Source organism: Artibeus jamaicensis, unplaced genomic scaffold (genome assembly GCF_021234435.1).
Source record: "Artibeus jamaicensis isolate MK-2021 breed Jamaican fruit bat unplaced genomic scaffold, CSHL_Jam_final scaffold_461, whole genome shotgun sequence".
NCBI lineage: Eukaryota > Metazoa > Chordata > Mammalia > Chiroptera > Phyllostomidae > Artibeus > Artibeus jamaicensis.
Window position 1 is genome coordinate 6,702,373 of NW_026522045.1, and position 24,503 is coordinate 6,726,875.

At 41.3% G+C, this 24,503-nt stretch overlaps 1 protein-coding gene across 1 annotated transcript; it reads left to right on the plus strand.

Moving 5' to 3' along the window:
• The first annotated feature begins 18,664 nt into the window (after positions 1-18,664).
• TMEM31 (transmembrane protein 31) lies at positions 18,665-19,837 on the plus strand. The gene is given in 2 exon segments (XM_053657472.1): positions 18,665-18,749; positions 19,464-19,837. Coding segments are annotated over 2 exon segments (459 nt in total).
• Positions 19,838-24,503: the final 4,666 nt, after the last annotated feature.

The following is a 24,503-nucleotide window of genomic DNA, read 5'->3' on the forward strand; positions in this document are numbered from 1 at the left end:
AGAGCTGGTCTGTGAAACTTGGCTGAGAGGACAGAGGAAGATTGATGTTTGCTCCAGAGTGAGGCTGTCAGCTGTGCTCACCACCTCACCATGGTCCCAGCTGTAAACAAAAGTCCTGGCCCTTCATGGCACTGTGGAGCAGTCCAGGCTGGTGTAAGTCTCTGAGGACAGATAGACCATTTTTTCATCTGAGCTGACAACCAGAAGATAGAAGAAACAATAGAAGGTGGTGGTGGTGGTGGCGTTGGGAGGGATGCAGGATTGTAAGGGAGTGAGAAGCAGTGACCGGTGAGAAGGAGCTATTGACTTCCAGTCTTAGAACTTTAGATGCAAGAAGTAGAATCTTTTAGGGAAAGCGCCCCCTTTCCTTGTCATCTTCACAGGTTATCGTGAAATACTAAAGGAGGCCTTCCGGGACTCTAGTGCCTCATTCATTTGTTTATTCAATGTGTACCTTACTTACTGATCAATGCCTGTCACTGTGCTGGGTACCGTAGTGATGCCAAAGTAATTGAAGACAGTTTATAAATTCAAGGAGCTTGTAAGGTGTTTGGGTATATGTGTCCAGTTAAGTAACAACACTTTAAATGCTAAATGACAAATATGAATTAGGAATCTAGAAACAAGAGAAACCATATCTGGGTCTCATCAGAAAAGGCAGGATTTCAGAGGGCCTTAGAAAGGTAGACATGATTTGGTTAGGAGTTAAAGGCATTCAGCATTCCAGGTTGTCACTAAAGTATTAGTAAAAGTGAGAACTGCTTTGGCTAAAGCAGGGCATAGTGCCAGAGACTCTCTTCAACTTCTCACACCCTCAAACTTCTCACTGTGGCTAACCCAGCCATCACCTGACTCAGTACCCTTGCTTACTACTATGTTCCCCTAACACCTATTACTTTCCCTCTTTTAAACCTTCATCCTTTCACCCAATGACCTGCTCTTGTCTCCCTACAATTTGTTTTCCACACTACTAAGAATGTTCTTGGCAAAATGCAAATCTGTTACACCACTTCCCTCTTTAAAACTCTCTTATCCCTAACCCCTTCATTTTTTTTTTTTTGCTTCCCTTTATATCCTTCCTGCTTACCTTCCTCTTGCTTTTTGTTCAGGTCATATCTTAAATATTTCTGTTTCAGGGAACCCTTGCATAACATCTCCTCCCCCAACTTGTACCACAACTAAGTCAAGTACCCTTCATATATTTTCACAATACTTCCACATTTTCTCCATTTTACTATTTTCCAATAACTTAGTCCAAATTTGTCTTCATCATAAGAATATAAGCCCTATGAGGCAGCAGCTGTGTTTGCTCTTCATCGTGTTGCCCTTGTATTTAGTATAGTACCTGGCATATTTTAGTATGTGAGATAAGGCAATATTGGTAGGTGAAAACCAGCCTGAAGAGATTGTTTTTACATCTATGGGCAAAGAGAAACCTTTAAAAGTTTTTGATTATGGGATGAAGAGATCTTTAGACAACACTGACTTTTGAAAAAACAAAAACTACTCAGTCATAACACAGAGAACTCCAACCTCAGCTTATCTCAAATCCTAGCTTTCCAGTTATCATATAGACTCACGTTCTCTCCTTATCTATTCCTCTCGCCACTACCCCCCAAAAAAAACACTCATTGATTTTTGTAATCAGACAGATTTGACAGTATGGCCAAATGCACTTATTTCTACATGTGCAGTTGTTCATTCAGCAGGCATTTATTGCCTACCTCCCTCGTTTCAAATGTGCTCCTATCCACAGATGAAGATCTTTTTTCCCTGCCTTAATAGAGTTCACAATTGAAGGAACCTCTCTTATTAATCGTTCACTTGATGGCTTCACACTTTTGGTGAAAGGCTTTGCCTTATCTGGACTTAATTGGGGGAGACTTTGCAAGGCACTAAGAGCCTGAAAATTATCTAAATCTCAGGAGTAGATTCTCTGTAAAACTGAGAACTCAGTGAGACTCAGAGCATGGATGCTTGTGCCAATCCACTAGACTTTTACTCTTCTACGAGGAGGCTAACTGGCAGGGTGGAGATTGGAAGGGTGTTCAGGCAGTAGCCATTCCTTAACCTTATGAGCCTGGGCCTAATAAGGTAAATTGACCTCCAAGGTTCACACCTGAGCAAAGCAGAATGGAGGCGCTCCAGGAATGACAGGAGTGTAATCTAAATCTAAAAGGAATTAGATTTTCCGGTAAATTTGAGGAGCTATCCTGCCCCCTGAGGGGAGGTTGAAATAAAAATGTGGCTCCAAGAACCCTTTCAAAGATAATCAGAGAGCACCCGCCTTCATCCATGGGTAGACATTAATGCCAGGGGATGGTTTCTTTTCATCTTAGATTCAGATCCCAGATGGTTAGGAAGATAGCAATTGAGGATATCAGAGAGGCAGCACTCCCCTCCCCCTCCCCCTCCCCCTCCCCAAGGAAGGGTAAAGGGAAGAAATGGGTACTGCAGTCCTAGCTGGTTATCTCTTGGATGAGGGATAACATCAAACATGGTATCAGTAACACTTTAAAGGTATATTCATTAGTTTTGACCCCCTCTCTCCCCTGAATCCTTTACCTTGAACATGAATCCATCACCCGGATATTAGGGAGAAAGATTACCTAATAGTAGATAAACAAGAATGAGATTAATTTTTATGATTAATTGCTCTACTCTGTTAGGCAGCTTTGGGTTAAGAGGGTTCATTTACCTGGGGTTTGAAATCCTGAGAGATGGGACAGGAAGGGTTAACTCCCAAATCAGTGAAGTATATTGATAATAATGTGTTAATGAGAAGCCACATCGTGTCCTTCCTTAAAGGAACAACCTGAAGCTTAAGCCAATCAAACTGTGATAACAGCTTATGTTTCTATTAGGGAAGGGCTAAAAGAAGTATAAGTCTAAGGGATTCACAAATAAATTTACAAAGGAACTCTGGAGAATTTGAATTTAGAGCTTGACATGAGCATTTCACACCTGTAATATAACTGTTGCCAAGATTTCAGCTATTGTCTTTTATGGGGACTGTGCACATCTAATATGGGTATCAGCCAACAGATTAACATGGCAAAGTTTGGGGGCTAAATGATCATCACAGGAATAGTTTTCTCAGCTACAGCCTTGAATCTGCCACAATCTGATGTCAGAGCAGTCTCAGAAGTGAGCCTTTGTAGCTAATATTATGAGATATTATGGATGGTTTTTCACTTTATATGTTATTCTTTCCCTTCACTGCTTCAACTAAGTTGCAAAAATAAGGGAGTTACACCTAGGGCCTGGGTTTGACCCAACTTTGTCCCCAGTTTCCACATATTATCTGATGAGCAGAACAGACTAAAGTATCTGGGAAGGCCCTTCCAGCTCTGTTGAGCCAGGTTTCAGAACTGTAATTGTGATCGCGATTGTGATTGTGATCCATTGACCCAGTTGTCTTATGGGAATCCCATAAGAGATTAGTTTTCTAAAAGAGCCAATTGTTTGTTTCTCTGTACAGTCAAGATAGTAAATGTTCTGCCCTGACCAAAGCTCCCAAGCAGTCTTGGCCTTGGATGTCAGGGATTTATAACAATGATTCTCACTGCCTGAAGTAGTTAAGGATTAGTGTTAAATTGTGGACTGAAAAGTCAGCAAGGCATTGTTAATAATAATAAGGGGAGGAATGCTGATAGGGTTGAAGACTTATGTAAGTTGATAATTTGAAGAGGAACTTCAGATTCCTTAATCATGATAGCACTTCATTTTGGCCTATTTTCAAAAAACAAGGTCTTTCTCTAGTATTACCCAAATAATATAGTTGTAATACTCGTTGACCTGATATATGGAGTACCTCTGAAAGTTGTAGGTAATGCAGTATTTCTTCAAAATTTTAAAGCTCTCCCTTTGTTCCACCCCACCTCAAGCAAAATATTATGGTGAAGTAAACAAATCAGCTTAAAGTAGAGTTATTCTACCTGAAAGGTGCATAGTGTATGTGTGTGTGTGTATGTTGGAGGTGGCTGCCTGTTCTAGGATTCATTGAAGCTGATTTTGAAAATCCCTTGCCCAGTAGATTAGGCATTGAACTGAGAAACAGGAAACTTGGGTTTTGGTTTTGCCACTGTCACTAACTCATTGTGAGACTTGGATATGTTACTTGGCTCCTCTGAGCCTCATTGACTCATCTCCTGCATGGATACATGGTTCTTTTACTTCTAAGATTTGCTTTGAACATGACATATCACTTAAGTGCTTTGAAAAGGAAAAGATTACAAGGGTGCTTGTTACCTTCATATTATAGTGTCTCATAACACAACCCTTGCAAAGTAAATATAGTTAGCGAGAACTAATGCTGTAATTGGGTGGTTAAATTTTTTGAAGAACTACAGTACTCATCAATTAAAAAATCATCTGGCAAACACTAATTCACTTCATGCTATGAACTTGATATGGGGAATTCAAAGGTAAATGTATTATAATCCTTGACCTTGACTCATGTTTATATGTTAGGGAAAGAGACAAAAGAACACTAGATAATCTTACAAGTACACATACAGAGCTACATATAGGACATGACTGGAGAACCCAAATTTATCTGGCTATTGGGGTGACAAGGATTTGAGAAAAACTCACAGAAAGTGTAATATTTGGTTAGAGTCTTGACAGATGAATGGAGTGGAAACAGCCAGAGGAGGGTATTTAAAAGCTAGGGAACAGCATGTTGAAAGTCACAGAGCATTAGACAGGATGAGTTATTGGGTTCAGGGATGTGTAGGTAGATCATTATCACCAAATGCAGTATTCATTGAGGGGAGTAATGAAAAAAGAAATTGTAGCCACTAGCAGGGGCCAGAGCAGAAAATGTCTTGGAAGTCAATTAAAGAAATGTAGACTTTTTTCTGAAGACAATGTGGAGCTATTAAAAGATTTAAAGCAAGGAAGTATCAAAAATAAAAGCAAGGAAGTGTCATAAATACAATTATGCTTTAGAAAGGCCAAATTGACAATAGTAGGGAGGATAGGAAATGAAGCTGGAATCAAAAGCTGAACCAAGATGAGACCAGGGAAGATAGAGAAGGAGGGGCAGATTTCAAAAATATTTTAATGTAGACTCAATAGAACTTGGTGATTGATTTGATCTGAGGGCCATGGAAGGAGTTGACAAGGCTGGCTCCCAGTTTTCTGGCTTCAGTGACTGGGTAGGTGGAAGTGCTACTTATCAAGATTGGCAAGATTAGAGGGTGTGGGTAAAGAAGGAGGAGGTTTCGAGAAGGTGATTGGTACTTGTTTGTCTCTAGACATGCTGAGTTTGAGGTACCGTTACCAGAGAAACTCCAAGAAACTCAGTTTTTCTCACCAATGCAGAAAAGAATTACAGATTAGTAAGTCCAATAGCATGCAAGTGCAAGCAGGGTTTATTGGTGATCCATTCTCAGAGAACAAATAGAACAGGCCTAGTTAAGGTGGGGTGGGGAGATGAAAAGCATATAGGTTTAGGGCAAAGCAGGGTAAGGGCAGCAAAAGTAAGGGCAGCCAAGGGCCAGGGTGGCAAGTGTGCATGTGGCCTGAGGCTGGATGGCCAGAGAGCCAGGAGTGCCAAGCCTGAGAGTCCTTTGTTCTGAGGACTTATATAGTTGGCGGGGTGAGGTGAAGAAATTACATACTGATTAACAGGTAAAGGTGTTGCCAACTTTGGGAATGTGGTGTGGATACTGAAAGGTATTCACACTAACCAACTATATGGTTAATGGGCTTCTTCCTTTGGGCACTGTTGGCCCTTTTCCACCTTGTAGGCCTTGGGGCAAAAGCACAGTTTCAAAGGCTTTCTTTCCGTGATAGTGGAGACTGATACATAGAATTTCAAGGACTGCCCTCCTCCCATGTTACCATGGTGTTTCCTGTGATGATGTGACACCTGGCAAGATTGTGGACCAAGTTCAGGACTGCTGAGTCAGTGGATGAGACATGTCTCCCTCCTCCTCCCTGCCTCGGTTTGCTATCTATCCTACCTAACAGTACTTACAGGATATCCAGGTGGAAATGTTTAACAGAGAATTATAAAAATAGAACTAGAGCTATGGAGGATCTGAAGGTAAAAATTTGAGATTCATCATATCACAGCCATGGAAAGAGTTGAGAACACGCCACACAGTAAGTGTACAAGGAAAGGCAAAAGCCAAAGATGAAATCCTGGAGAATAAGAGTACCAAGAAGCAATGGCCAGAGGGTCCAGATGGGCAAGAGAAGAAACTGGAGAATAAAAAACAAGAGAGAACAGAATTTTAAAGGTATGACAGACCTGATAAATGTCAAAGGAGATCATGAAAGATTAGGACAGAAAAGTGTTGACTTGATAAATCAATTAAGAAGGCATTGTGAGGAACAGGGGAAAAGCATTTTCAGGAGAGAGTTAGGGAGAAGGCAGAGAATAGATTACATTGTGTTAAGTTAAATGGTAGTCATGAAGATGCAGAAATGTGTAATAAGATTATCTCTTTTAAGAAACTTGGTGATAAATGGAAGGAGAGCAATAAATCAATAGCTAGAGAGAAATTTATGGTCCAAGTTTGTAGACTTGTAAATGTTATACTATGTGTGAAGTATAATGGAGCAAGGACTGTGAGGATGGGAAGAATGGCCTAATTGCCATCCTTTTAGTGATGACTGGCTCTCCAGCAGAAACAGCATGTGGAACAGAGAGAAGTAGGTGATTGTATTGCCAAAAACCCCTCAACTTTATTCTTTTGTCACTGCCAGAGTTTTCATTTGGTGATTGGTTTTTGAAATATAACTTGATACTAGTCTTCATATTTGGAATATGATTAATGCTTAATCAGATCATTATCATATTTATTCAGCAATGTAATTTACTGGGTTTTGATGTCTTTTTAACTTTGATTCTGTTATACCAAAGGACCAGCCTGTGCATGTGTGTGCATGCCCATGTGTATGTGCATGCTGTCTGATGTTATAAGTTCCCTCCCAGGTCCATTTTTCTGTGATCAATGGGTGAATGGAAAGAGAATGAATAGAAATATGGTATATAATAAACTATGTGAGAAGTCATGCTTTTATTCTACATATACATGTGCTATGTATCAGGAATTGTGTGAACTAAAAAGTTGTATAAGATGTAACCTCTGCTCTTAAACGGCTGAGTCTGCATTTCTTTCACTCAGCAATTATACTACCTGGGTTCCTAATCCCTTGTTGGTTCTCATGCTTAGCTGTTTTGTCTTTCATCAGCAGAGCAGCCTGGGAAGAACTTTAATACCAGTGAAGTGAATTTGAATTTAAGATTCTGACAAACGGAAATGATAAAATAATAACAATTATTACAACACTTATAATAATAAATCGAAAATGGAGAGAGGCAAGTGGAGACACATATAAAGATTCCCAGGAAGTGATATGTTCTGGATAAAGTTGAGATATTTGCATGGCTCAGTGGAAAGGAAAAAGAACTTCAGGAGTCAGCTTAACATTTCAACTACAAGAGTGACAGTTCTTTGGTGATAGCTGAGAAAAGAGGTTTATGGTAGAAAGTAAAAGAAATAAATTGTATTTCCTATCTTTATTCCAGACAGAAAACTCTTTATTTTTCCTTTTTAAAAAAATATATTTTTTAAACTGTACTTGAAAAATAACTAAATAAAATTAAATACATATATATATTTTATTGATTATGCCATTACAGTTGTCCTATTCCCCCTTTCATCCCCCTCCACCCTGCACAACCCTCCCCCACCATTCCCTCCCTTTCGTTTATGTCCATGTGTCACAAGTTCTTTAGATTCTATATTTCCCATACTATTCCAGCCCTCCCCCCTGTCTATTTTCTGCCTACCATCTATGCTACTTAGTCTCTGTACCTTCTTCCCCTTTCTCCTCCTCCCACTCCCCTGTTGCTAACCCTCCATGTGATCTCCATTTCTATGGTTCTGCTCCTGATCTAGCTGTCCTCTTAGTTTGCTTTTGTTTTAGGTGTGGTGTTAATAACTATAAGTTTGCTGTCCTTTCACTGTTCATCTTTTTTATTTTCTTTTTCTTAGATAGGTCCCTTTAACATTTCATATAATAAGGGCTTGGTGATGATGAACTCCTTGAATTTGATCTTATCTGAGAAGCACTTTATCTGCCCTTCCACTCTAAATGACAGCTTTGCTGTATAGAGCAATCTTGGATGTAGGTCTTTGGATTTCATGACTTGGAATACTTCTTTCCAGCTCCTTCATGCCTGTAAGGTCTCTTTTAGAAATCAGCTGGCAGTCTGATGGGAAGTCCTTTGTAGGTGACTGTCCCCTTATCTCTTGCTGCTTCTAGGTTTCTCTCCTTCATTTTAATCTTGGCTAATGTAATTATGATGTGCCTTGGTGTGTTCCTTCTTGGGTCCGACTTCTTTGGGACTCTCTGAGCTTCCTGAACTTCCCAGAAGTCTATTTCCTTTGCCAGATTGGGGAAGTTCTCCTTTATTATTTGTTCAAATAAGTTTTCCACTGGTGGCTGTTCCTCTTCCCCTGCTGGTACCCCTATAATTCGGATGATGGAGTGTTTAAAGATGTCCTGGAGGTTCCTAAGCCTCTCCTCATTTTTTTGAATTCTTGTTTCTTCATATTTTTCTGTTTGGTCATTTTTTTTTCTTTTTTTCGATCCACTCCCTTGATTTGAGTCCCAGTTTCCTTTCCATTACTATTGGTTTCCTCTGCATTTCCCTTCATTTCAATTAGTTTAGCCTTCATATGTTCCTCTAATTTGTGACTAAAATCAACCAGTTCTGTGAGCATCCTGATCACCAGTGTTTTGAACTGTGCATCTGAAAGTTTGGCTATTTCTTCGTCTCTTAGAGTTATGGGCTCTGGGGCTTTGAGTAAAACTCTGTTTAATTTGACTATGAATTCTGGGAGAGCCAGAAACCCTGCTAGTGGATTGAGAGATGAGAAGAAGACAAATCACTGGTTTTTCAAAGAACAGAGCAAACTGAAGAAATGATGGAGGCACTGATAATCTCAACAGCTGAATAAATAAAGCCCTTTCTCTGGAAAAATATATGTATAATGTATTTAATTGGCATTAAATATTAATAATGAATCAACAAAAACACTCAAAACACTTTATTTTTGTAGGAAGTCTTTTCCTATTAGAAAATATATGGTTTTAAAACTCAAAATCACTTCATTTGTTACCCAGACAGAAAGAAGTGTGGGTCTCTGGAGGGATGAGTACTGTAAGAATCAGGTTAATGAGAGTGACTTCCAAGTGAGTCTCTTATATCACCTCATGCCAACTCACTGTGGTGAGAAGGCCCAAGTTCAAGAAGTTCATGAGTAAATGGATTTACAGGTGACAGACATTTCCAGTGGGACCCAGTGTTCCTCCCCTCTCCAGTACATGTATAGGAAAGGTGAAGAAAATGAGTACCTGACTCTGACACCATATGTCTCCCTTCTAAACTCGGGTGCTCTGATAGGAAGGGAGAGTACCTTCCACATGGTATTGCCTCTGAGTAGCTTTGTGAACTCCTTTGGACTATTATGTTGGTTGGTACTTAGGCTTCTTTGGTTCCCAGCACCAGCTGATGCCCAAAGATGAGTCCCAGTTGGGAAGGCCCTATTGCTCAGTGCTGTAGCTGTCTCCAGGCCATTGTTCTTGAGACTTGCAACAGGGCAGATTTGTGCAGTTGGCCCATCTGGACAAGATCTATAACAAGTAGAGCTCTGTGAAATAAGCTCATCTCCATAGTCCATCCCCCACTACCCCCACTTTCGTGCTGCAGCAGCCTGACACTCCAGCCCTGACACAGAGGGTATCAAAGAGATACTCTCTGCTTCTTTCAAAAGGGTATTGCTTGTGCCTTCTCATTGATTGGCACTACCTGGGCAGAAATTGGAAAACAGGGACTCTCTGCCCCTTAATTAAATCTCTTCCCTTAAGCCAGTCCTTTAATTTTGAATCTCCTTGGCGCCAGAATCACAATTAATGTCATCAATAAGATTAACTTCTGGTCCAGCTACCCTGATCAGTCCAGAACATCCTTTTCAAAGTCAAGACATGAACAAGACAGGTATCTCAGTGAATAGGAAAGAGCAGACAAGATCAATAGGAAAAAGGGAGGAAAAAGCTGAGTTCTTGGTTTGAATATAGGATTTTCCCTGGTCACTAGATTTACTGACTTTCAATTTGGAACAGTTTTGAGGAAGAGAGGAAGGGAGAAAGGAATGGTAGGAATCAAGATATGGGGGAAGGGAGGGAGGGAGATGGGAGGGTGGAGAGAGAGAGAGAGAAATTGGACTTACACAGTTATTTATTCTAAGTCCAGGAAAAAGGTCAAGATGTTTAATGATTATTTAATCACTTCTGCCTTCCAGCTGTTAGCCCTGCACTTGAATCTTCCCTTTTTCAGTTCCTCACAGTTGGGTCATTTCAAAGGACTCAGTGTATCAGGCCCCTGCTTCCCCATGTCCATGTGCTATGTCAGGCCTGAAATGGACTCTTCTACAGCCTCTATTCTGAAATTTCTGGTGTCTTCAAATGACTGCTACCCCTCCTCACTGAAGAAAGACAAAGAAAACACAAGAAAGGTTAAATAATTCCAACTCATGGCTCTCTAACTTCTATAACTACTACCCTGAGGTGAATGTCCAAGTAGAGGTCCCCTGTTCTTTCCAGATGCCTAAAAGCCCACTTTATCCTGCACAAGGTTGCATGATACAAGGAGGTGAAGGACAAAGTTGTAAATGAGGGATCTTGAGAAATAAAGAGATTTGGAAAAAAGGAAACCAAAGCCAACTAAAGACTCTCTGATGATAGTTTCTGTGTTCTTCTCCTTCTGGGTCCTACTACCTTGGATTTCACTTTTCTTGAATATTTTCTAGCATCGTCAAGTTCCTTGAAGAGTAAGCATTTTTTTTTCTTTTTACATTCTCCAACAGGTAAACATACCCTGTCACCATGCTAGTTAGGGAATAAAACCCATTCTGAGACTAGGAAGTTCAGGTTGGTCTGAGAGGGTGGTCTTTCTGAGAGTTCAAAATTCCTGACCTCATTCTGACAGTGTTGAGCATCTTAGAAGACCTAAAAGACCTCTTTGTTGGGTTGTATAGCAATGTCCTACTCTAGTGCGGCCCATGACTATTTCAGCCTTGCTGAGAGATGGGGAACCTGTCACTTTGCCTTCCTATTACAGTCAAGGAAACTGACTGGGTCACACAGGGCAGCACCTGTGGATGGGAAAGACTCCTTATTTAATCCTTTGGTAGGAGGGACAGAGGGCACTGTAAAGGCCAGGCTCTAGGTAGGAGGTGGCAGGGTGAAGAGTGGTGCAGATTAAGATGACAAATGCCAGAATCTAGTAGCAGTAGTCTGAATAGTCTCCATTGGAGAAATGAAAAACAGAAAGTCTCCAGCAAGGGAAGAAGGTCATCCTGGCCCCAGGAACATAGTCAAACCTTACTCTCATTAGAAATGGGATAGATAGCATGGAGAAAATCTGGATTAGGGTAGACAAACCATCTTGTGCGGCCACTATTAGCATTATGTAGTGTAGACCCACATAGTTTTGGGATCAGCTGATGAAGTTCTGAGTGAGAGATCAGGAAGGAACTATTTAATCTCCCAATGGAATCTAATGAAGGAGGGAAGCCCACCCAGAAGGAAGTAAGAAGCCAATAGCTAAACTTTCTAGCTCCAACCTTATTCAGAGTACCTGATGGGTATTTTCCAACCATAGCACTTTATAGGCAATCCAGTAGAAGATGTTGAAAGTGAGAGGGAAGAAAGACCAAGAGATGGTGTTAATCCTCTTGGCTTGGTCCACATAGAGCTCCCATATGGCTTCTCTTTGCCTTTAGAAGAGGGGATGGTGGCTGGGGGCTATAAATGCCAGAACTTTCCATTAGACCTTCATCCCTTGCCTGCAGGCAGTGGCCTGGGCCATATCCACAAAAATAGAAGTGACACTCTTGGATGATATCTTCCTCCTGGAATTACATGGAAGAAAAGGAAGAATTTGAAGTCATAGTTCTAAAGTAGAAGGACAGAGACGAGGACACACAAATATCTCATAGGTGAGGCTATGTAGATGACATGTCTGGGTACAAGTGCCTTTTGTATGCATTTTCATGGCTACAAAACTACTCATAAGATACATGTATGCTAAGAAGCTATATATGATATGTATAGTGTATTACAATTCCATTTCCATTTGCAGATAAGCCCCAAGCTGCTTTTTTAAAAATGCTAAACATCACTTAGAGCTATCTAAAACCCAATGAAGTGCCAAACCATTCTGGGAGAAACATTTCAATGTCAAGTTATCTGACTGATAATAAACATAATAAACAGAACAAAGAAACCTTTAGAAAGGCACAGCTGAGGTTTTTAGACTTGATGAGCTTGAATTCAATGACTTTCAAGAGCTTCAGAATTAATTCTCTATGTACATGGTATCTTTTTAAAAAATGTTTTTCTTGACTCAAAGCTGAAAATTGCAAAAGTTTTATGTATGTATTTATGTATGTATGTATGTTTGTATTTATTTATTTAAATATATTTTATTGATTATGCCATTACAGTTGTCCCATTTACCCCCTTCATTCTCCTCTACCCTGCACACCCCTCCCTCACCATTCCCCCCTTTAGTTTATGTCCATGTGTCACCAGTTCTTTAGATTCTATATTTCCCATACTATTCTTGCCCTCCCCCATCTATTTTCTACCTACCATCTGTGCTACTTAGTCTCTGTACCTTCTTCCCCCTTCTCCTCCCACTCCCCTGTTGCTAACCCTCCATGTGATCTACATTTCTATGGTTCTGCTCCTGATCTAGCTGTCCTCTTAGTTTGCTTTTGTTTTAGGTGTGGTGTTAATAACTGTGAGTTTGCTGTCCTTTCACTGTTCATCATTTTTATCTTTCTTAGATAAGTCCCTTTAACATTTCATATAATAAGGGCTTGGTGATGATGAACTCCTTGAATTTGATCTTATCTGAGAAGCACTTTATCTGTCCTTCCACTCTAAATGAAAGCTTTGCTGGATAGAGCAATGTTGGATGGAGGTCCTTGTCTTTCATGACTTGGAATACTTCTTTCCAGCCCCTTCTTGCCTGTAAGGTCTCTTTTAGACATCAGCTGACAGTCTGATGGGAACTCCTTTGTAGTTGACCATCCCCTTATCTCTTGCTGCTTCTAGAATTCTCTCCTTCATTTTAATCTTGGCTAATGTAATGATGATGTGCTTTCATGTGTTTCTTCTTGTGTCCAACTTCTTTGGGACTTTCTGAGCTTCTGGACTTCCTGGAAGTCTATTTCCTTTGCCAGATTGGGGAAGTTCCCCTTTATTATTTGTTGAAATAAGTTTTCCACTGGTGGCTGTGCCTTTCCCCCTTCTGGTACCCCTATAATTCGGATGTTGGAGCGTTTAAAGATGTCCTGCAGGTTCCTAAGACTCTCCTCATTTTTTTGAATTCTTGCTTCTTCATTCTTTTCTGTTTGGCCATTATTTGCTTTCTTCTGGTCCACTCCATTGATTTGAGTCCCAGTTTCCTTTTCATTGCTATTGGTTTCCTGTGCAATCCCATTCATTTCAATTAGTTTCGCCTTCATATATTTGTCTAATTTGTGGCTATAATCAACCAGTTCTGTGAGGATCCTGATCACCAGTGTTTTAAACTGTGCGTCTGAGAGTTTTGCTATTTCTTCATCGCTTAGATTTATAGGCTCTGGGACTTTGAGATCTTCTTGAGCCATTTTTGGTCTGTTCGTGTCCTTTAAGTGTGAGGAGAGGAGCCTTGGACTCCCAGGTTGCTGGTTTGTGATGCTGTATGTGGGGGCGTGGTCAGAGCAGGGAATTGGCGACCCCCTCTGCTGTTTGTTGCTGCTGGGTGAGGAGCAGAGGCTTAGGTGGTTCACATGGGCTGGGCCACTCAGAGTGGCTGGGTTATGACGCTGTATGTGGAGGTGGGGTCAGAGCAGGGAAATGGCAGCGCTGTCCCTGCCGCTTGCCGCGGGGACCGCTGGGTCCCAGTCCAATTGCCCACTCCCTCGCTTGTCTATCCGCGCACCAATGCTCGACCACAATCAACCTGCAGCCCTGCTCCCTCGCTGTTTCCCCGCGGTTGCTCGCTTGGTTGCTGGCTGGGTGGCTCACTAGGTCCAAACCTGCGCCTGGATTCCGTGTGCCTGAGTCCGTCTGACCGAGTTTTCCTGTGCAACCCCGCTCCACCAGCTGCTGGTTTCGCCCCTTACCAGTCAGGCTGAAGAATTTGTTGTTATCAGACTTCCGAAAAGTTCAATTTTCTGTGTTCTGGCTGTGTTTTCTGTTGCTAATATTTAGTTGTCTCTAAACTTGGTTGTGTGAGAAGGCATGGCTTATCCACCTATGCCTCCATCTTGGCGGAAGTCAGTTTGCCACTCTTGATCTAGGGTAACATTTGTTACCCAATACACATTCCTTTTATCTATGCTGCATACATTGTGGAAGCAAATTTTATATAAGCACTAAGGAATGTAGCAGAATTATGAAAAGTTTATTTATCTAATTGTCAGCTGACAACTTTAAGTAGCTATAACACAGCTGAGAACCAGGAAGTAAGGACAGAAATATAAAGTTAGAGAGAGAAGAGAGAGCAGGGCGGGGGGAGAGAGAGAGAGACTTCTGAGTGATTAATAGAGAAAGCTTTACTCATATAAGAGCCCTTCAGGTTGCCACTCATATCCTATTAACTCAGTTTATATACAACTCAAACATGCCTGAATCTGTCTACTTCTAAAGGACACACTACCTCACAGCTTGGAAATTAGCAGAAGACAAGTAAATATATGCCAGAACCTAGAAATACTTCATTCAAAGATGGTTACACATTTTAAGAGTATTGATGTTTATAAGCATAAAACCTTCAGCTATCTAAGAAATCACCTAAAGTGAAATGCCCCCTTAAGAGATGATGCCAACTATCTTCTTGGTTTTCCCAGGAATGAAGAAGGTGTCCTGAGACTAGGGACCTTCATTGCTGAAACAGAACAAAACATATGCACATTGAATGAATGTGACATAGATAAACATAAAATGTGAATAAAGTAGATTTTTATACTTGCTGTGCAGTTAGAAAAACATTATAGGATCCTTATAATGGAACCTCTGCAGCTTTGGTAACACATTGTAAAGTGACTTCACAGATAAGATGATCTGGTGGGTCCCAGTGCCCTATGATTAGTAATCACTAGAAGGTCTAGCCTAACACCAGGCATCGAGGGAAGGCAAGCTCAGACCAGAGATTCAATAACAAATCCTATCTCTTTCCCTGTTTCTACTGGGCTCATGGTAAAAATGTGGGAAAGAACATTGGTCTTATTTACTGCTCTGTGCCCAGTGCCTAGCATAGTATCTGGCATCTAATAAACAACCAGTGGATATCAGCTGATACATGGTCTCTTGCCCTGGCTGGTGTGGGTCAGTGTATCGAGCACTGGTCTACAAACCAAAAGGTTGCCAGTTTGATTCCCAGTCAGGGTACATGCCTAGGTTGTGGGCCAGGTCCCCAGTTAGGGGCGTGTGAGAGGCAAGCAATCAATGTATCCCTAGTACACTGATGTTTCCCTCCCTCTGTTTCTCCTTCCGTTCCACTCTCTCTCAAAAACAAATAAATAAAATATTTTTAAAAAATGGTCTGGTGAGCCACATGCTTCAGAATATAGGACAGGGAATGGCTTTTTTTTACATGAAGCTAGTATTCTCTCAAGGGCTCAAACTGAAGAATCTTACTTTGTATCTGAAGAATCAGTTACAAAGTCCTTGGCAGAAAAAACAATTACTTCTTGCCCTACTCTGGCACAATGTCCTGATGCCCTCAGCCTTTAGAAAGAGTGGCATCGTTGGCATAGGGAAGATTCTCTCTTAAGTCTTCCCAGCAGAGAGCTTTGCTCCCCAAGGAGCTTTGCTCTTTGATTTTGCTAAATTTTGTGGAGATGTATTTGTGTAGGACAGAGGCAATTCACAACTGTAGTTGTTCTTTGACCCTCAGTTGTTGTAGTGGGGCAGCCTTAGCTCTCTGCTCAAAGTTATTTACATAACCTGTTACCAAAGTCCCTGGCTCATCTCACCTGTTTTTTCACATTTATTTCCACATTATTCCTACATGAGAGATTGTGCTGGACGCATTTTAGAAATGAAGAACCAGAGGCAAACTAAATATCTCCCAAGTAATTGAAAAATAAGGGGGTAAATAAAATGATTTTCCATTTTGCTTTCCAGTTCAGGTCCCTCAGATCTCCCATTCACCACTGCTCATTTTGATCCCCTCACCCCCCGAGCTAGAGGATACAAGCACAAAATATATTTGTTTGCAAAAAGCTCTGAAAAAGGAAGTTAAATACAACTGCTGTTTCTGCTTCTATAGGTCTAATTATTTTCCCTTTTACCCAATCACAGTAAATCTAGAGGGAATTATTTGGAAATATTACCCAGGCTGAAAAATGCTATTTACACAGGAGAAAAAAATGGCTAATAGAATGAGGAGCTCATGACCTAATTTTTTAAAATGTATTGTACTATTTGTAGTTGGGAGAGCAAAAATGAGTGGCCTAAAATCGAAGGGGTCCTGGATTTGGGTATTAGCTATTTAGGCCAAATTTTTAGGTGTGTGTGTGTGTGTGTGTGTGTGTGTGTGTGTGTGTATTTTGGGAAGGACAATGGAGATTTAAACACCATATTATGACTTCCATGGCTGTTGAGATAGAACATTTTTGTTGTAGCTATATATAAGGGAGGAAGTGTGGGGAACTAGAGAGGGAAGATATTCCAAAACCAAGCTGGGGAGGGAATGCACAGTATGGGAGGTGAGGTGTGGAGATGGAAAAGAATGATAGGTATTGAAATAAAAAGAAGAAATTGGAGAATGGAGAAGGGTGCTAGGCAAACAGCATTCTGGGCCCAAACCCCCGAGAGGCAGTATTTTGAAATTTCTTCCATTTCTCAAACTATTCCAATGATAGTGTCAAGGCTTTCTCTCTGTCCATTTTGAAAGACAGCCCTCGCCAGTCAGCCTGCCAAGGTTGGTGAACTGAGTTTCATGGTGCCGTGTCCAGAGCCTGGTGCTAGGCCCAGTGAGGTTATAAAAAAAGAGGGATAGACCCTTCCCTGTGATACTTAGATGAGCTGTGAAGACTAATCAGAAATATATGAGGAAAAAGGTAAACTACTTCAGAAAGTGCCATGGAAGAAGACCACTATGCAGTGAAGACATGTGGTTGAGGAGAAATTAAAGAAAAACCGTATTAAGCCTGGATCCAGGTGAGGCTCCTAGAACACTCCTAACTTACACTTGGCTAAGGGTCCCTGAAAAGCATATGGATTACCTTCTTTCCCTTAAAAGGGCTCCTCTCAAACTAAAGACTGCCGCTTCTCCAGCAGGGCCCAGAGACAGGTTTTTGAAATGGATTAACTCTGCATTAATTTTTCCAGCCTGCTCAGTGGCTTCCAGGAACCCTGCTACAACTCCACTGGGATAGCAATGGCTTTAGGAAACTCTAAGTGGGACATGGGCTAATGATACCAGTTTGGATTTTCAGGTTTTATTTACATTAATAATAAGCCCAGCTCATTTTCAGGTAGGATTCAGGAGCCTAAGCAGGGCCCAGGCTGCTGTTGTAACTGTGTCATAATTGAGCATTTATTATGACGGTCTCTATTATGAGATCAGGATCAAACTATATACAACAAGGGGGAACAGGTAGGCTGTGGGCAGTTGGGAGAGGGAGAGGTGTAGGGGAGGTGGTGGCACTAGTGGCAATTTGGAGTACCTCTACATTAGCTGCTGTAGTGTTCTGTTGCTGGGACACCCACACAGGCAATTTAACTGGCAAAAGCACTATGGAACGGTTCATCAGCCTGCTCTTTTTTTCCAAGGTAGGCATTCAGAAGGCATCAAAATATAAACTATAAAGGCAAGATTTGGGTACCTGCAGGCAGGTTTAACATAGATAAAGATGGGGTAGGGACAGTTAGTTTAGAAAAGAATGCATCCTCTTGCCTTTGTGCCAAGTCTGTATATTTTTCTTCACCTCAGCATGGGATAATAAGGGCTGATATTAGTAGGTCTATTGAAGAATGGGTCCTATTTAAGGAGATGCAGTTATGAATCATTCCACAAGAAGAACTTTCCAGGGCCCAACTAAAGGATTAAAGCCAGGCAAGAATTTGTCCTTAAAACCACTAATGAGACAGGATTCTTGCCCTCAGCAGAAAGTGATTTTAGCAAGAGACAGTAGTTTGCGAGATATTTTTAGTGAAGACATATGGTAGAGGTAATTCAGCAGCAGCTGAGGTGGGAGGAGGGGTGTTAGGAGAGAAGAGCATTTGTGTTACACTGTCCCCAAGTAGGGGTTTCAGATCATCATTTTTCTCCCCCCACCTTCTTTCACCTACCCCAGATATCACATGTGTTTGTCCCTTTGGCTTTAAAGCCTCCACATTAGGCATAAAGCAAGGAGTAAGAGCTCAAGACACAGCAGAACTCTGGTGATTAAGAGACCAGTGTATAGCTCAGCAAAGTCTTTGCTCATAATTAGACACTCATTTTTGTGAAAGTGGCCCAGGCACATCTGTTGTCATGACAATGTACCCAGCACTATTGTCTGGGCAATAGGGGTAAACTGCCTTCATTGTCATGGAGGCAATTTATCCAGGTGATCACTCTTTTGTAGAGGAAATGGGGTTAACGAATAAGAGTGAGGGAGAACAAGTCACACCCAACACCTCTGATGTACCCAATGAATATCCAACAGTTGGAAGAGGCAAGGGATGGTTTTTCAGTTCCAGCTTAGCTATGGGGACCCTTTTATAATGCTCTCCTAGAAAGAGACCAATGCAGACTCTTGAATTCTTTTTTTTAAATTTTTAAAAATTTTATCTACTTATTTTTCAAGTACAGTTTTCTATTTCTCCCATCCCAGCCCACCCCGCCCCGTGCTCCCCACTTCCCTCCCATTTCCACCCCCCTTAGTTATTGTCCCTGTGTCCTTTATACTTGTTCCTCTAAATCCCTCCCATTTTTCCCTGAATTCTTAATCAGTATGTGACAACCTGGGGTACATTTCTCCTGGGTAAGTGGAGAACCAGGAGCAACCACCACTAATTCTGAAAACATCTCATGTTGATTAACAAGATAAGGTTCTAATACTAGCTAACATTTTTTTTTCAGTGCTTGTGTTCCAGGCTCTGTTCCTAAGCTCTAAATCACCCTAGTAGACTTCCCTGTATGGGTTAGTGTTCTAATGACAGATTAAGAAAATGGAATCAAAGGGGTTAAAGTACATATCTGTGACCATCCTGGGACTAGAATCCAGGGTTACTGATTGCCTGTCAAGTGCTTGCAACTCTACGTTTGCTCTTGATTTGTGGCAAGAGTGGTAGGGAGAAAGGAGTCCTGAGGAAGAAGGAAGTGGGCCCTTCTTTAGTTATACACACCACGTGCTGGCGCCTCTGCTTTGAATTCCTTATGCTCACAGGAAACAATTCACAGCAGCATACTCCAGCACGGTAGCAAACATGAAAAACAGGCACACAGCCATCCAGATGTCAACTGCCTTCACGTAGGATACCTGCAATATCTATCAACAGAGCAGTCGACCTTCCTGGAGTCCTCCCATGGCCTATCTAGTGAGTTGTCAGCCCTTGTGAACTGACTGTTGTTCTTCAATTTTATCCTGAATTTCTTCTGGTTTTTAAAGAAGCTTTCCATGATAGTTCCAGTTGTTTAACGTACCATGTCAAAGAGATCATCTTTCATCTCTTCACACTATCCACCCTCCACTTCCATCTGCCTTTCCTCCCTGCACTTCTTTTTCTTTCTTTCTTTTTTCTTTTGTACATTTGCTTCTGACTCTGCTTCTTTTATTATTCTTCTCATTCTTACCTTCTTCTGATTCTTTTCTCCAATTAATATCAATGAATGTGAGCTCTGCATTTGTTGGCCCTGTTAATCTCCTAGGGTTCTCACAGCCACAGTGGTAATTGGATAGGATTTGTTATGCCCACATGAGACACGTGAGGACACCTGAAGCAAGAGAGCAAGTCTTAGGCAAGATTACCCAGTGAGAAGAAGTAATCTTGGGGTTGGGAGTTCTCAGTTGCAGTCCCAACATCAGACTAGGAGTTTCTTCCTTTCCCTCCTCTACCCCTATTCTTCCCTTTACCCTATGGTTTTTCCTGTGGCTCTTTGTGAGAGGCCTTGCTGAAGAACTGAGCTTAGTGGTGAGCTGGACCTCCTCTCTCACACTGGAGAGCAGAACAGAGAAGAGGTCCCAAGAAAGTGCTACCCAACCCTGGCTATGGAAACTTCTCTAATTTCTAGGTACCCTTGGCATCGCCTATCCAGTCCCCATTGCTATCCTCTCACTATCTGCCTTGGAAGCCCTTACTTTTCTCTCATTTTCCTCATGAATATTGGACACTCACTTCTCTTGGAACACAGTCGTGGCTGGGTGGAGCCAAGAGAGGGTTAAGAACTAAGGTTTATAAAGTCCTTTAACCTCCTTAACTAGATTGACTCCCTACATAGTTTTAAGCTGCTAAACTCACCCTAGAAGGATCCCTAGCAGGAGCAGAATTGATGACAGACAACTTGTTTCACAAGCTTTTGCCATGTTGGACAGTGAAGATACTGCAGACTCCAGGTAAGGAGCAGGTCTCACTGTATAAACCTTTCACCTCCATGGTTCTTACCCTGGGAAAACTCCTCCCACCAAGGGCATTTGGCAATATTTGGGGACAATTTTGTTTGCACAATTTTGGGCGGGGGGTGGTGGCTACTAGCATCTAGTGGGTAGAAACCAGGGACACTGCTAAACATCCTACAATGCACAGGACCCAACCCTAACCCCCACCTCTTCTCACACACACAACAGGAATTATCACGCCCAAAATGGCAACAGTGCTAAGGTGGATGAAACCCTGCCCTCTCATTTAAGGGAATTCCACTGAGGTGGGTGGTGCTGATGGGTTGCTATGCAACCCTGATTAAATATCTTTTGGTGTTTCCATTTTGCCACCTACTACTAAGAGGGCATCCTATTTCATTCACCATCTCCCAGTCCCACTGTGCCCCCAGGGATGTCTAGTAACTTCTACAAAGTTTAACAATGAGGTAATGACAAAGGGATATCGTAAAGGGCTTTGGTCCATCAAAAAAAAAAAAAACTACACCATAAGCAGCAGGAAGAAAGTCTTGTTAATGACGAGTGTGTTAATAATAAATCTTAAATTTCTCTGGAATCCATCCACTCAACTATTCTAGCCCATCTGAAGGACTGCAACGGTTTCCTAAATGGTCTCCCTGCATCTATACTTGCCACCTCCAATCTGTTCTCAAAATGGTAGTAAGAATTTTGTTTTCAAAATCTAAATGTGATCATATCACTCCCCTGCTACCAAGCCTTTATTGGCTCTCCAGTAGTACCCTTGTAGTACAGTCTATACCTGTCTTAGCATGCCTACTCCTTCAGCCTCATCCCACCCTTTGCAATCTATGACCCTGCCGTGATGAACTATTATTTCAGTAGTCTCCTAAGGAGACAATCTCTCTGCGTCTCTCTCCTTTACCTGTATAATTTTTACTGTTCACTTTGGATATCACATCCTCTAGGAAGCCTTCCATAATCATTCTAACCTGTGTCTGTTGCCTCTGTTTTATGTGCCCAGGTTACCTACAACTTCTTAGTATTCATCAAATACCACTGGCTATTTTCTTCACTAGACTGTGAATGCTTGGATGGCAGGGAGTTTCTATTGTGTCCACTGCTAAATCCCCAGTACCTAGCTAAGTACCTGGCATATAGTAAATATTTTTTGAATGGATGGATGGTTGGATGAATTAATGGGTGAATGAATGGATGGATGGTTTAGCAATGTATCTGTCTCTACTGGTTTCTGTTTCCCCTTTTGGCTCTCCTCACTACTACTAAGAACTATGGACCATTTAGATTGTAGTATCTCAAGAGAATTGAGTCATTCCTCTAACTAATGCGACTTTAGGTTTAATCTGTCAATCTCTGGTAGAAAGTTCCATTTAGTTCTTCCATTTTGCATGGAGCCACCTGCAGTGGTATAGATCAAGAATGGCAGAGAGACAGACATCAGTGCTTTTGGACGACCCCGTAATAACAAAGAGGAAGATGTAATTTACTGAACCTCTGCCTTAGTAGTGTACACTTAACAACAATTACAAGTTTTTGCTAGTATAAACAGTGACACAGGAGCCTTCTTGGGGTCTAAAGTCAATATGATACTTTAGATTATTTTCTTTTAATAAATTCCAAGGAGTGGGGATCCCTGTATCAGCAGGGATATGATATTTTATTGAGTTGTATACTTGAAACCTATATGGTTTTGTGAACCAATGTCACCTCAATACATTTAATTTAAAAAACTCTCAAAATGTGCCCCCCTGCACCACCTTCATCAGAATCCTCAGTATAGTTGTTCAAATGCAGATCAGATTCTCTGAGGGGGAGAGCCCAGGAATCAACATTTTAATAGGCTCCTAGGAGACTACAAATTGCCAGTTTTTTTCCCCCCAATGAAGGTTATACCAATTTCCACTCCCACCAGTGTTTTAAAAATTCTTTTATTTTTATTTTTAATTTTATTTTAATTGTTGTTCAAGTACAGTTTTCTGTATTTTACTCCCATCCCATCCCAACCACCCATTCCTCCCCATCTCCCTCCCATTTCCACCCTCCCCACCGTAGTTTTTGTTCATGTGTCCTTTACATTTGTTCCTGTAAACCCTTCCCCTTTTCCCTGACATTGCCTCCCCTCTCCCCTCTGGTCACTGTCAGTCTGTTCTGTATTTCAGTGTATTTGGTTATATTTTGCTTGCTCGTTTGTTTTGTTGTTTAGCTTCCTGTTAAAGGTGAGATCATATGATATTTGTCTTTCACTGCCTGGCTTATTTTGCTTAGCGTAATGCTTTTCAGTTCCGTCCATGCTGTTACAAAGGACAGGAGCTCCTTCTTTCTTTCTGCTGCATAGAATTCCATTGTGTATATGTACCATAATTTTTTGATCCATTTATTTACTGACAGGCACCTAGGTTTTTTCCAGCTCTTGGCTATTGTAAATTGTGCTGCTATGAACATTGGGGTGCACAGGTTCTTTTGGATTGATGTTTTAGGGTTCTTAGGATATAATCCCAGCAGTGGAATTGTTGGATCATATCATTAGCTATCAGAGAGATGCATATTAAAACCACAATGAGATACCACTTTACACCAGTCAGAATGGCCATCATAAACAAAGCAACAAACAACAAGTGTTGGAGAGGTTGTGGAGAAGAGGGGACCCTAGTTCATTGTTGGTGGGATTGCAGACTGGTACAACCACTATGGAAAACAGTATGGAATTTTCTAAGAAAAACTAAAAATGAATATGCCTTTTGACCCAGCAATTCCACTACTAGGATTATATCCTAAGAACTCTGAAACACCAATCCAAAACAACTTATGTACCCCAATGTTCACAGCAGCGAAATTTACAATAGCCAAGTGCTGGAAGATGGTTACTTTTGTTGGAGGGAGGAAGATAAACAGAGAAAACAAATGCTTCCCAACCACCCCTCACCCACCTTTTCTTGCCTTCCTAGCCTGGAGCCCTGCTCAGGGACATTCTGTAAGGCTTGATTCCTGCCTTTGGAGTGAGGATCATCATGCTAACATAAAGCAAGGAGGGAGGGAGAGCAGGTGAAAAGGATGCTAAAGATAGTTTGGGGGAAATTATTTCATAGTACTTTGTACTTATTGGCCATATAAGTGTTATTTGAGGCATGTAATCCTCCCAGTCCCAATTTCAGAAGCCCAGCTCCCCCATCAACATTTCAGTATGTATTTTTTATTTTTTTATTTTTATTTATTTTCTTTTTTTAAATTTTTTTAATTGATTATGCTGTTACAGTCGTTCTATTCCCCCCTTCATTCCCCTCCACCCTGCCCCCCCATCCCCACCATTACCCCCCTTTAGTTTATGACCATGTGTCTCAAGTCCTTTAGATTCTATATTTCCCATGCTATTCTTGCCCCCCCATCTATTTTCTATCTACTGTCTATGCTACTTATTTTCTGTACCTTCTCCCCCCCATCTCCTCCTCCCACTCCCCTGTTGCTAACCCTCCTTGAGATCTTCATTTCTATGTTTCCACTCCTGATCTAGCTGTCCTTTTAGTTTGCTTTTGTTTTAGGTGTGGTTGTTAATAACTGTGAGTTTGTTGTCCTTTCACTGTTCATGTTTCTTTAACTTCTTTTTCTTAGATAAGTCCTTTTAACATTTCATATAATAAGGGCTTGGTGATGATGAACTCCTTGAATTTGATCTTATCTGAGAAGCACCTTATCTGTCCTTCCATTCTAAATGAAAGTTTTGCTGGATAGAGCAATCTTGGTTGTAGGTCTTTGGATTTCATGACTTGGAATACCTCTTTCCAGCCCCTTCTTGCCTGTAAGGTCTCTTTTGAGAAATCTGCTGACAGTCTGATGGGGACTCCTTTGTAGGTGACT